At 36.0% G+C, this 13,105-nt stretch overlaps 1 protein-coding gene across 1 annotated transcript in view; it reads right to left on the reverse strand.

Annotated features, from left to right (window-relative positions):
• Positions 1-10,678, reverse strand: part of PDGFC (platelet derived growth factor C) — a 37,201-nt gene extending 26,523 nt beyond the window's left edge. The window contains exons 1-2 of the mRNA XM_009706416.1: positions 10,674-10,678; positions 7,598-7,778 (exon numbers count right to left, since the gene is read on the reverse strand). Of these exons, the coding sequence (XP_009704718.1) occupies positions 7,598-7,778; positions 10,674-10,678 (186 nt within the window). The remainder of the gene's footprint in view (positions 1-7,597; positions 7,779-10,673) is intronic.
• Between the last annotated feature and the right edge of the window lie 2,427 nt (positions 10,679-13,105).

Here is a 13,105-nt window from a genome sequence, read left to right on the forward strand (position 1 = left end):
AGGACGTTGTCAATGCATGAAGTTTACCTGGGGTTCAAAGGGTACATGGACAATTCTTTGCAAGGAGTGTCTGTTGTACAGGTTACTAAATAGACAAAGCACACAGGCTCGGGGAATCTCCTTCTTCTGCAGAAAATAGCTGATAAGTGGGGCAGTACAGGAGGGGGGAAGAATCATGGCTGCTTGACCTCCTCCTAGTGCTCCCTGACATCCATTTGGGACCACCACCGGTTGCAGGCTCCTGGGACAGACAATTTTTGGTTTGGTTCAAGGCAGCCTGACATTTGGGAAACTGGGAAGGCAGTCGGGAAGACTTTGAAACTTGACATTGCTGCTAACTCTGTTGAATAACAAATTTCAAATTCACATGCTGACATACATAACACATATTAAATGCTTTAATGTATTAATACTGACTGACAAAGACTAACCAGCTTGCTCTGATCCTCATTTATTTGTAAAGAACCATTTCAGAATTGAGATTTTAGGAAGGAAGAGAGAATCTCTTTGAAGATCAGTTAAGGGAAGTTGCTACAAGTAGAGAATAACATATTTTAGGCTAATATTTATAGTTGCTACGGAGCGACAGTATTATTCTTTCGTTAATTTCTTCTGTGTAATTGCTCTGATTAGACCGAATTCAGTCCTTCTTGAGTGAACTTAATGGAAAAAACCCAACTAAAATACAACTCAAATACTACTTGAAAAAAAGTTTATGGGTTAGTATAATAGTAGACATTTCATTAAGTAAAAAACTCACAATCTGAAATGTCGTTCAAATTCTGATGTCAAAATGCAATAAAAGACACATACTTATTTCTAAATCTTGAGTTTTAGTATTTAACTGTGTTTTACTATAAGGATACACTCTTATAATGAGGACTCCCAGAAGATACTCAGGACTACAATATTAAAATGTAATGGTTGAAAGTTATTTTCATTCATGATGCGTTCCCTGCTTAATAGTAAGTGTAAACTTCAATGTCTATTAAGACAAGTTGAATGACAAAACACCAAAGGTAACTGCTATGGTAATCCACAAGGCTGGTAATTCTTACACCCCAGTCCACCTTCCACATGTACCATGTAGTCTCTTCCTTGCACCATTAATGCAGACTGGATTTTCCACATTACTCTCTCTCCTAGATTTGTACACATTTATCTTTTTTTTTTCTCATCAGTTGGCAAAATACAGTTCTTTCAGATTGTTCCCAAACAGAAATAATGTTACTTAAGACCCCCTTGCCACTAGCCAGACCACTCCCAGAGTCATGATATTCCAGGAGACTTTTGAAATTGTTCAGGACAAGACAAAAAACACTCTTCTTTCTATCTTTAACTTCTCTTGCAGACTTTTTGAAAACAACAGTGCGCAAAACATTAAAACTTATATATGCAAGACTTGTTGCAGAACACTACAATAAAATAAATGATATACCACATAAATATGCATATATCTACTTCTGACGAAAACGCTACAAGACGCACTAATAAAGTTTCTAAATAATACAAAAAGAGTCCCTGACAATATAAATATTTATTACTAAATGGAAACCTAATAAAAGCCTTTAGTAACTTGCAAAAATTAAAGAAGAGGGATTGTCTCATGTATTTGAAATGCTTTTCCAGTATGTTTTCTAAACTTTTTTACTTTTTAGGGCATTTAAAGAGGTTAAACATTGTTTGCACTGAATCATCCCACTATCTGCTTTCATGTGGGAGGAGAGGGTTAGTATGTGATCAAAGACATAATTAGAGGAAAGAAGCAAAAAGGGCTGCCTGCTTTTTCTTGACAGTTGTAGTACTCTGTCTCTTGTTTATGGCAATAATTGCTGCTTGAAACAGGTTGCCAGAATGATCCAACTAGTACATAATGCTAGTGATGGCTAAAAGGAGAGCAGTTCTCACAAGCACTTCTCCGCCTCACTTGGGTTGATTTCCCCTCAATACTGTCTTTCAAAAATACAATTTTAAGACTTACATGAATGCTCCATAATCAGAATCAGTTCTGTTACCTGTTGAACACTACTGAAATTTTCAGGAAGAAATTTTACTGAAGTTGTTGAATAGAAAGAAAAAAAAAAAGTATGACATTTGAGGTGTGGTAACATAATTGCTTTTAATTTTGAAATTATTGTTACTTATTTAGAAATAAGAAAATCAGTTGATTTTTTTAATTATCTTTTGCCTCAGTGAAATCTGGTGGGATATCCAATAAACTTCCAAAATAATTTAAATTTTAATCAAATATATGACGACTTTGTAAAAAAGAAACGAACAAAAAAGGTCTCTCCAAGAAAACAAAACTACTTTGTCCTACAAATAGTCAATGAAACCATTTCTGATTCTTTTGAACTTGAGCCACTGTAAAACTAACATCATAGAAAAATACAAAAGAAATGGTATATACTACATATACTACATGAGAAACTACATTCAAATTTTGGCCAGAGGGAAAGGAACTTCGTCCTTCAGAGTACAAAATGCACTATCATATAAGCATATTCATTCCTTTTAAGAACTAAATGGCAACCAATTTGGTTCAAAATATCTCTCTTCCTTTTAGAGCCCTAGGAAATCCACACTGACATCTCAGGTTGTGCAGGTCAAGGACACACTTCCGTGGACTTCTGTGCAGGTCCACAATTTTGCTAGATTCATTTCTAACCCTGTCTCTCTGTGAGTCTGCTTCACATACACAGATTTTAAAATTTTTTATGATATCCATGTGACAGAATGAGATATGGTCACAGGAAAACAAGATGTTATGATTTTATTAGGAAGTATCCTTCAGAGGTTCTTTTTGCTTCAAAAGTTGTTTTTTTTTCCCCTCTCATTGTAGTCCCATGGATAATAGCCATCCTTGGTTTTGTACTTTTTTGATTAACCTGAAGCCTGTCACTCCTATCTATGTATTTTGGATGATCTTTAATGTCTCATTTAAGAAATTTAAAAGGAATTTCTTTTTAGACCTCAAGCACAAATTTAACACAAAATGAAATCTTCAAGGAAAGAATTAGTCCAAAAACCTCTTTGATTTACAATGAATTTTTGCCACACACAAAAAAATGAACCATTGAGTTTGCATGCTGGAGCATCTTTAGGAGTTTGTTCATTTATCCAGGCTTAGGTTTCACTATACCTAATCAGTGGAAACTCTGAACATAGAGGTTTTGTTTAAGAGTCCTTCACATCATATGAAGGATTTTCAGTTCTTTTTCACTTCGCGTAGTATTGCAAAGTGCTAAATAACACTTGTACACTCTCCTGCTGCTTCATACCACCTTGGCTGAAACAACTCTGAAATTGTGTTATTTCCAAAACCTTTTGACAACTTCTTAGAAGAGTGTACAAAAACCTTTTTTTAGGAGATCAATAATGTCCTTTATGATGTTTCTGGATGGATTTTCAGTTATTGCAGCCAAAGTTAAGCCTCTCTCGGACTTTGGTGCTGACATGCAAGACAGATACCTGATATCTGTGAAATCTGTGGACTTTTGAAAGGAAGGGAATGCTAAGTAAGAGCTTTCCTTTCTCTGTTCTATTAGTATACACTTTTTCTATTAGTATTTAAATTTTATTTGCCTTTTCATTAAACAAGCTCAATTAAAAAGGTTCCGCAAACAAATTAACATGCTCATCCCTAACAGAGCAAAGTTTAGCCAATTTGGATGAAATAAAGGAACAATTATTAGATAGCCCTAAATAGATTATCTGCACAGTATTAAATTTAGTCTTCATTATGGTTAATAGCAAGAGCACTACTAACAACATCTCTGCATCAAAAGAAAAAACATCTAGAAATCTCTCTTGGATTGAAATCCAGGTAGCCATACAGGTACTGCACCAAAATGACAAAACACCTGCCAAGTCACTTTTAAACTAGGTCAGTCTTTAAGCAGCTTCTTGGATTTTCCTCTTCATCTTCACTTGCATAGAAGAGGGTTAAGTCTGTTCTTTGCAAAGATCTTCAGCATGATCTTTGATGACAAATGACATGCTACCATATGCCAAAAAAGAAGGGGAATACAGTCACCCCCAGCTTCAACTTTAACTGGAGCTGCTTTGTTCTGAGCGCCCTGAATAATTAATAACTACTTTGGCAATCAGTCACGCATTCCTTAATGGCACCTCAGGCATCAAGTATCCCATTCACCCATTCCCCAAGTAACAATGGGCTTTATTACATCAAGTTTTCTCTGCCAAACTTGTAACTGACATAATTTAAACTAAACAAGTCACTAGGAAGACTGAAGCCCAAACATGTAAGATTTTATAATGTTTCCCTGCATTGCATGTGGCTACTACATGGATTAGAGCTGTAACTGGGGGCAAGAAGAGGAAAAGAAATTAAATATGGATTGGTTTTGCAATGAAGTTCTAGGAGGGTTTAGGTGATACAGTGCTGCCAAAAACATGACTTTTAATAAATGCATAGCTGAACAGTCAAAATGCAGAACAACCGCTAAGCAGCCCTTGGTGAATAAAGCAGCTCACCAGTAAGCACAGACTAAGTGACAGGGCAGTGCATGAAAGGAGTGACTAAGAACAACAGCTGTGCTGAAAGTAGCATAATAATTTTGAAATAATACAAACTACATTTTCTCAGTAAGAGTAACCTTTTTCAACACTTCATTCCACTTTATGGTATTCCAGACAAAAATAGCTCCCAACTATAGATCAGAGGAAAGTAGAGTTAGACCAGAATTACAGAAAGTTCTAGATGTATTCAGGGTACACAATTTGAAATAGAAAAAATTAAAATTATTAAACTGTAATTAGCAAGAGTCTGAAGAAAAGCTTCATGTTTTTCTCAGGAATCATTCTGCTTGTATACAGTACATGCACTAGCTTTATGCCATGCCTTACAATCTCATGGTAAACCCTTCGAGAAAATGTTTCATTTATTGATATTGGAACTGCTGCGGGTTCTTTTGAGTGACTAAATCTTAGCAGTAAAGTAATCGGATCAATAGCCATTCTCCCCCTACTTATTCATCATGTGAAAAGTTGGTTTGAAATGTAATATACAAAGTAAAAATATATATATACGATAACTTACAGCAGATTTAAACAAAGTAATTTCTCTCGCTCTTTAAAAGACCTCAAAATGTGTCCAGTGCCCCTCTCTGTGTGTGGCCTCCAAATACAGAAACAAGCTTGCACTGTTTTATTTCAGTTTTGCTTCATTTCTCCCCAAACAATCTCTCATTGCTAGTCTACCAGGCTTCTCCCCCTCCCACTCTTGCCAAAAAATGAGGGGGGAAAAAAAAATAAATTTAACTGTTTAGGACCAATTCATTGAAGTGAATCACTAAGTGAATCAGTTATGTTTTTGCATGAATTATTTAAAATTTACACTCATTCCTATAGCTGACATCTTTTTTGCAGGGAGGTGGGAGGGGAGAGGGGGCTGTAAATTTTAGTTTCTCTTGAAATGTTGGATGAGGTATCTTTATAGTTCTAAAGAAAAGCACCTTTTTTTGGCATCAGTTTTCAAATGCTTCAGGTACAAGAAGCAGCTCTAATCCTGAAACTCAGTAGATTTCATTTACAACCTGCAGTCTGAAATGTGAAATTGTATTTTGCATGGCTTAAGACATAATTTTTGATGAAAAAGATCACAGCCCTTTTAAAGAGCGATTTAGAAATTAACCCTCACAAACCGATAAGCAATTTTTACACTGCACATTTTGGAGCTAGTTCTGAATTCCTATTACATGAAGGGGTCTGCTCTTGCCTGTTATATATGTGAGAGAGAACATGCTTGGTTTCTAAAACAGTTTGGATGTATACTTCTTATCCTACATAAGCTTTGTTAATGGAGAAACGGGGAACTGAAAATGCATCCTATGATGTCAGCTCTGGTTTTGTCTATTGAATCAGTGATGTAAATATTTTGAAGATTAAAGAATTGTTTTGCACTTTAATGATTTAAATGGTGTAACCAGTTTTCTCCATTAAATGTCAAGGAATAAACTCAGTTCATTTGTACAGCATGGCATAAAGATAATTATACATACACTCTGGTATTTTTAGGTGCCTTTGTTTAATCCATTCCACAGAAATTAGATCATACTTAAGTCAGATAAATATGTAACAGGTAGGACATAATACTAGAGAGCTGCAACAATGAAATTTGGCATCAGCCCACAAATACATCTATTTAGGGATTTTCTTTTACCCTTTTCTAGAAGTAAACATACTTATTACATTCTGCCCTCAGGTGTACAAAAGTTTGAACCTGGCCATATTTCAGGTTGGTTTGGAGACTGATTGACATTTTATTTAATTTCAAAATTCATCATTATCAGGTCATACTATTCTACTAACAAAATTGTCTAACTCACAAAAGAGTCAAATATGCAGATCAAACCTTTAAACACTTTAGGAATAGTTCTTAGGCCTAAATATTTAAAAATACTTATGGGAAAACAACAGAAAATAACATACATGTATATATGTACACACACAACAACTACACTTCACTGACATCATCATCAGTATGCTAAATATATTACGTAGAAGAATAGGTATTGTTGAAAAGATACGCAGAATTGTTCTTTTCTTCTTCTCAGTAACCAAAGTCTTGCAAATGAGGAGAAGCAGCAAAAATGGGAAAAGCAATAAGCAAGCCAAATGCATTTTGAGTGAAGCGTGTGTCAGTGGGGTTACAACATGGATTCTTTTGATCAATTTTTTATTGAGTTTGCAGATATCTTCCACCAACCAAATACCACAGACCACAAGACTACTTAGGAGATTCACTAAGTGAATTATGAGGAATTTAACAAAAAACCCCTCCTTACTCTCTTTAAATATGGGATACCTATTCTAAAACAAGTCAATCCCTGTTCTGCTCCTCTCTAATGTTTCACAGTATTATCTCATCCTTAAAAATCTGTAAACATTGATTTGCTATCACAGATCTTTCATTTGGTGAAAAAAGGTAACAGAAAACTGTTGACAGTGAAAATAGTCATATTTTAGACAACGACTATTGTTTAATACCTGCGATTTGCAAGCATTAAGCAACATTCAAGAGAAGTCTAAAGTACAGTTTCCAGGCAAAATGCAGTGGAAAATGAGTATCATGCACTGTCTGCTTTGTCGCTATAATAAAACAATCCAGAAGCATAAGAACTTTTCCGGTTTTGAACTAGGTATAATCATTTGGCTGTGTATGTCTAATAGCAGCTGACTAATAAAAACATCAATTTCTTTTATCTTTTTTGTAACTTCGCAATGCTCTTTCAATGTCACACAGCCTATTCTTACGCTGATTTTTCTTCTTCTCAAAGCTAGAAAAAACTTTTTTTCACAGTACTGTATTAGGAATGCAAACATTTTATTGAAGTTTCCACACAAACAACCGAGCCCACAACTTCCCAGTCCAAAGCCATTCAAGAAGAACCACAAGAACACTCAGTTAGTTAAGAAACAGAAACAAAATGTACAATTCTGGAAGACAGATTGCTCATTATTATTATTAAGAAATAAACAGTAATTAATCCTAAGCTATTAAAAGATTCTGTTGAGCTAGCACTTCGAAGATTTTGTTTTCCTGAAATGTTCCAATCTGAAACATGATACTTACTGGCATAAGAAGTGTATAATGGATGCAGAATCCAGGTTCAGAAGGAAAATATTCATCAGACACAAATCTTATTCTGATCTGGTTTCCTTTGGAGATTTGTCTGCTCGGCACACTACTGGAACCACACCAGCGCCCTAAAACAGTGCCATCACTAGGCTCTTCAACTTCTACAAAGTCATACCTGAACACAAAAGAAAATCAAATGTTTATTGACTGATGAAATTTCTACAAACTTCCTGCTTTAATCAATAAATCAGAAAGCTGCAGCTGGGAACTTCCTGGGAACTGACTCTGCAGTTTGCAATTCCTTTTTCTTTTTTTAACGCTAAAAATATGCTACCTAAGGCAGCTACTTTAAACTTAGCTTCCAAGTTGCTACTGGCTTAAATACATAATAAAATCATGCAGTGAGGTTAAAAAAATAAAAGCAGAGTTAGCATTTTAAAAAGACCCAGGAGTACGGTTTTGTTTGCTCCTTTTATGGAAAGCAATTACAACATGTGGGATAGGGCAGAATAAAGTCAGAAAAAAAAGATTGAAATTGCTTAAGCGCGGCACAGTAATTCGTACTGCAATATCACTAGCAGTATAGTGCATGTCACCAGTGAAAGTTACGGGGTTTTTTCATAGATTCATAGAATCATAGAATGGTTTGGGTTGGAAAGGACCTTAAAGATCATCCAGTTCCAACGCACCCTGCCATGGGCAGGGACACCTTCCACCAGACCAGGTTGCTCAAAGCCCCATCCAACCTGGCCTTGAACACTTCCAGGGATGGGGCATCCACAACTTCTCTGGGCAACCTGTGCCACCGCCTCACCAGGAAGAATTTCTTCCTAGTATCTCATCTAAATCTTCCCTCTTCCAGTTTAAAGCCATTGCCCCTTGTCCTATCACTACATGCCCTTTTTGGTATAGAAAACTTGCTGTCTTGTAATATCAGTGGTGAACAAGCTCCTGAAGGTTAAGTTGGCTTAGGGAAACTTGAAAGCACATTTTGAGTTTATGCATATCCCAATGAGATATTTGTTGAGCAAAGACCTACATGTACTACGTGTCAGAAAGAACCTGGTATTTTGGTAATATTGACAAAGGAGATACAGGTTGGGAGCTTTCAGAGGATGAAACAGATTTAAGTTTGATTTAGTTTCATTAGTTTTTAATGTGTGGTTTGTGTGGGGATGTGTGAACAACTTCAAATAGATTCATGAAAGTTAACTAAGAAATACCAGTCAATTGTCATCAATAACCTTCAATACGCCACACAAAGGTCCTTGCTTCCACTGGAAATGTTTAGGGAGCTCCCAAGTCATAAAAACATTGAAAGAAGGTACATCTGGTTTCAGCGCTTTAACCTGTTTCATATCAGTTTCTCAACTGCCCACTGACAGAATAAACACTAAGAATTTCAGCTGGATTTCCCCTGCTGCAGCTTGAAACCCTCCGAGCCCCAGCGGCAGCACAATCCGGTGGCTGGGGAAGGCAAGAATGCATCGGTTAAAGCACGGCAAGCACTTGGAAGTTCCTGGCTGCAGCTTTCCAAGTCATCATTTTACTTCTAAGCCACAACTTGTATTCTAAGCAGAAGCATAACACGCATCTGAGAAAGTTGCATGGTTACTGATATTTTTATGTTTTCTTACATGTGTAGTCATACACTAAATACATCCCATGTATATCTAAATTGGTAAATAGCGTTGAATCCTTTTCAAGGGTACAAAGTCCTACCTCTGGTGATAGCAAATACTTAAATATTTAAAATTTTAAATTTTAAATTAAGCAATAATTAATCCACATGCACACACACACTACCAAATATGCCAAGCAATATTTAATGTGAACTTTACTACCCCATAAACATTTTCTACTAAAGCTTTTTCTGGATTTATTTTTTTTTTTCAGTAAAGCTAATCTTTATAATGATCCCCAGTTCCCTAGTTAGACAGCAGGCAATAAATTCTTGTGTTGTATGTTTGTGCAAGACTGACTTGCACATTTATTATCTCCATTTAAAGGACCAGTATTTTTTTCCACTTAATTAAAAATGAATGCAATGAATATGCTCATTAACTGCGTTCAAAATCCATTACTGCCATGTACCACAGTTTTAAATCTTTGTTGAACTTATGATACTAATTACTTTATCACCATCTTTTTTCCCCCCAAACACTAATTCCTTTAACTGTTCCACCAGTGTTTCTATTTTATGATCAGGTATACCACTTATTACAAAGGTAATGTGTACATTAATTGTACTAAGACTTCAGGGCTCAACACATTTATCAAATTGATTTTGAGCACTGAATTTTTTATTGTTTTTTAAGATCAGCTTATGAAGTTTCTAAAGAAAACCTTTAAAGTTTTTTTTTAGTTAAGAATATGAAATCATTATCTACTTTTCTCATTTCTGAAGAATGAATAAGTTAATCATTACATTTACTGACTTAGGCTTAAGAGGTCTGGGGGGTCAGGCATAGTATAGGTGTTAGTGCTTCTACATAACTTGTGGGGTACTTTCTATTGTGTCCTTTGGTCTCCTGGTACCCCTGAAGTAAAAGAGAAACTCAAATTCCACAGTTTAAATCCTACACTCTTAAAATAAATGCTAATTAATTCCATTAGTTGAGAGGTAAAACAGAGGAAAATAAGTATTCTGAAAAACCCAAATAAAATTCAGCTTTCTGATATACATGACAGATCCAGATAATTCTGTTTGTCAGGGTGTTTCTTCTATATTTAATTATTTTCTCCTTGACTTTTTTATGTGGTATTTGTAAACAAGCTGTCATTTGTAATCAAATCAAAATAATTTCCAATTTTTCTGTGCATTATCAGTGTTACCTTGATTGAGAGGTTTCTCAATCACGCTTCCCCACTCTAATACCATTCTTCTCGTCAGAAATCCACTTGTTTCCAAGAGATCAATCTGGAAACACTCTAATCATTATATAGTACTCACTAATACTGCACTGCAGCATGCACAATTACCAAACCCACTATTTAAGGGATTTACTAAAACCTATTTTATAAACCAATCAAATGTAACTTTCTCACGGCAACATGATATAGTACATACGGCATGGTTTATAATGATTACTCCCTTTCTGCAATGTCTCCCTCAGGACCTGTAGAAGATGTCTGTTCTTTTACGTTCAACAAACATGTTTGGTGCTGTAGACAAAAATCTGTTTTCATAAGAAAATATATGAGACGTGAGTATTGGTTTCTTAGTGCTGAACACAAATGTAGATGGAGCTCCATGCATAATATAGATATTTCACCATCAGCAAGGGAAATCTTTAGAAATTCTGTCTACATCAACAGAATAAAGTCCCTCACATGGTTCCAGGCCATAATGACATTTTTAGCCAGTAACTTTATTCCTGTCAGTTATTTAGGCTGAATGTGCTGCAAGAGCCTGCCGAAAGATTCTTCTGTGCAACTAAAATTCCTTGCATTGCACATCTGGATTGAAGTCTGAACTTGCTGTGAAAAGCAGCGAAACAAAGTGGTTCAGACGCTTTAGCATTTACAAGATTGTTCTACATAATTCTGCAGCTTCACGTCACAGGGCTAAAGAGCAGCTGGGACAATAGCAAAGCCATCCAAAATTACTTCTCCATCAAGAGAAGCTTGTACTTGCAATGCAAGAAAACTAGGATAAACAACCAAGAACTGAGAAGCTATTTTCCATCTGCAATGGAGTAAAAAATGTTACAATGCATGTTAAACCAAACAAAGAATCCTTCTTTTCTGTGCAGTGTACAAAGGAGAAAACACAACCCTCTTTGACAATGACTAAAGAAATGCTCTGGTGCAGTATCTATGCTCAATACACTATTCAAATATTACTAAGTAAAATTTATGACAAAGAGGTAGTCCAATCTCCTTTCCTGAGATGAAAGATGCTTTTGCCTTTAGTCACGATGCCCACAAAGCCTTCCATTATACCCGTTGCAGAACATGTATTCCTCTTCCCTATGGCCTAGCCAGCCTGGGACCGAGGATTGAATTAACAACTTGAACAAAGACCTTGGAAAAGAGCAAGGAAGTAACGTAAGTGACTCTCAACTTCAATGCCTTTCCAACCAGGAAATGTGTTTTCCAAGGGAATAGGTTTTCCTCTTCTTTCTATATTTTTTCTGTGGTTTACACTGCCATTTGCTAAACATACTCTGACAGGCTGTTTACCTTGGCTTGCAGTTTTGTGACCTTTTTGTGGCTTCCCTCTGCCTTTGGAATTCCACAAATATATCAATGAATGTAAGAAGCAGAAACCCAAGGGGTAAAACAGTTTGTCATATCAGTGACGTTGGACCTTTCCATCTGTATATAGATGCCTGCTAGACAAAAATCTAGCACACCCATTAAAACAGTTTGCGAAAGGCAAAATATATTTGTCCTTCCCCCTTTGATAAGAACTTGTTTCAATTTTTTTTTTTTTTAAATGAAGAAATAGGAAGTTGATAATTCCTGTGATTTTTTTTTGGCAGCGTCCTACTGGACGCTGTAATATTTCTGTTCCAACTTGTTTTAAAGCATGTGGAATTCCAAGGTTTTCCTGGTGCCATCACAGCACACCAAAATACCTAGCTCACCTGCAGACCAAAAGCATTCTGGCAGTTCACCAGACAAACTGTTATTGAGTAGAACTTAGATGGTTTATATGTGGACAGCTTCAATTTTGGAAACCTTGGAAATTACTAAAAACCGTCATCATGAAAATATTTTGATTGTTCTCGAAGAAAAATTTAACACCATCCTTCTAAAGGAAAACTTCCTCTCACTCTTCCACCTCCATTTGAAATAACTTTTGCTACTGAAATATTTAAATTTCCTATGGAACAAAATTTTTGGTTTCCATCATTTGACTTAACTGTGTATTTGTATAGACAAAACTGTAAGGGTATTGGCAATTCCTTACATAGTCTTTACCTCTTAGATCACTTTTAGAGCACATCTGTAAGTAATCATATTGCTCTTTGCGAAATAAACACTATATTTACATATAGAGGAAAGTAAGGCCAAATGTTTAGCTTGAAGATATTTTTTTCAAAGCTTGTCAGCCTCACTTGCCATAGATTCTTGAGGCCTCTTCCAATCAACCCAGCTCTCCAGTAATGGTCTGATGAGCAGATTCACATTTACCTGAGTGGAAAAGGGAACACTGCAGCATGACAAAGGCACTCAAACCCATGGTAGCTAATGGCAGACCCAATCTGTTTAACCAGCCTTATTACTCCCCACAGGTCAACACACTGTACAGTCTTCAGCAAAAATGCACGATGGGACAAAGGGAATGCAAAGCTTATGACAAGGGGGACAGGGAGAATGGGAAGATGCCAAGAAGGAAGACGGCAGAAGAAGAGAGAGTGGCACACTGGGTTAGAGAAATAAGCGGATTTCAGGCAAACTACAAGCCTACAGATATAGTAAAAAATTTGTAAAAAGAGGAATGTACTGCATCATTCATTTAACAGGTGGAGAACTTTCTTATTTTTATTACCA

This window comes from Cariama cristata, unplaced genomic scaffold, assembly GCF_000690535.1.
Source record: "Cariama cristata isolate BGI_N322 unplaced genomic scaffold, ASM69053v1 scaffold2498, whole genome shotgun sequence".
Taxonomy (NCBI): Eukaryota; Metazoa; Chordata; class Aves; order Cariamiformes; family Cariamidae; genus Cariama; species Cariama cristata.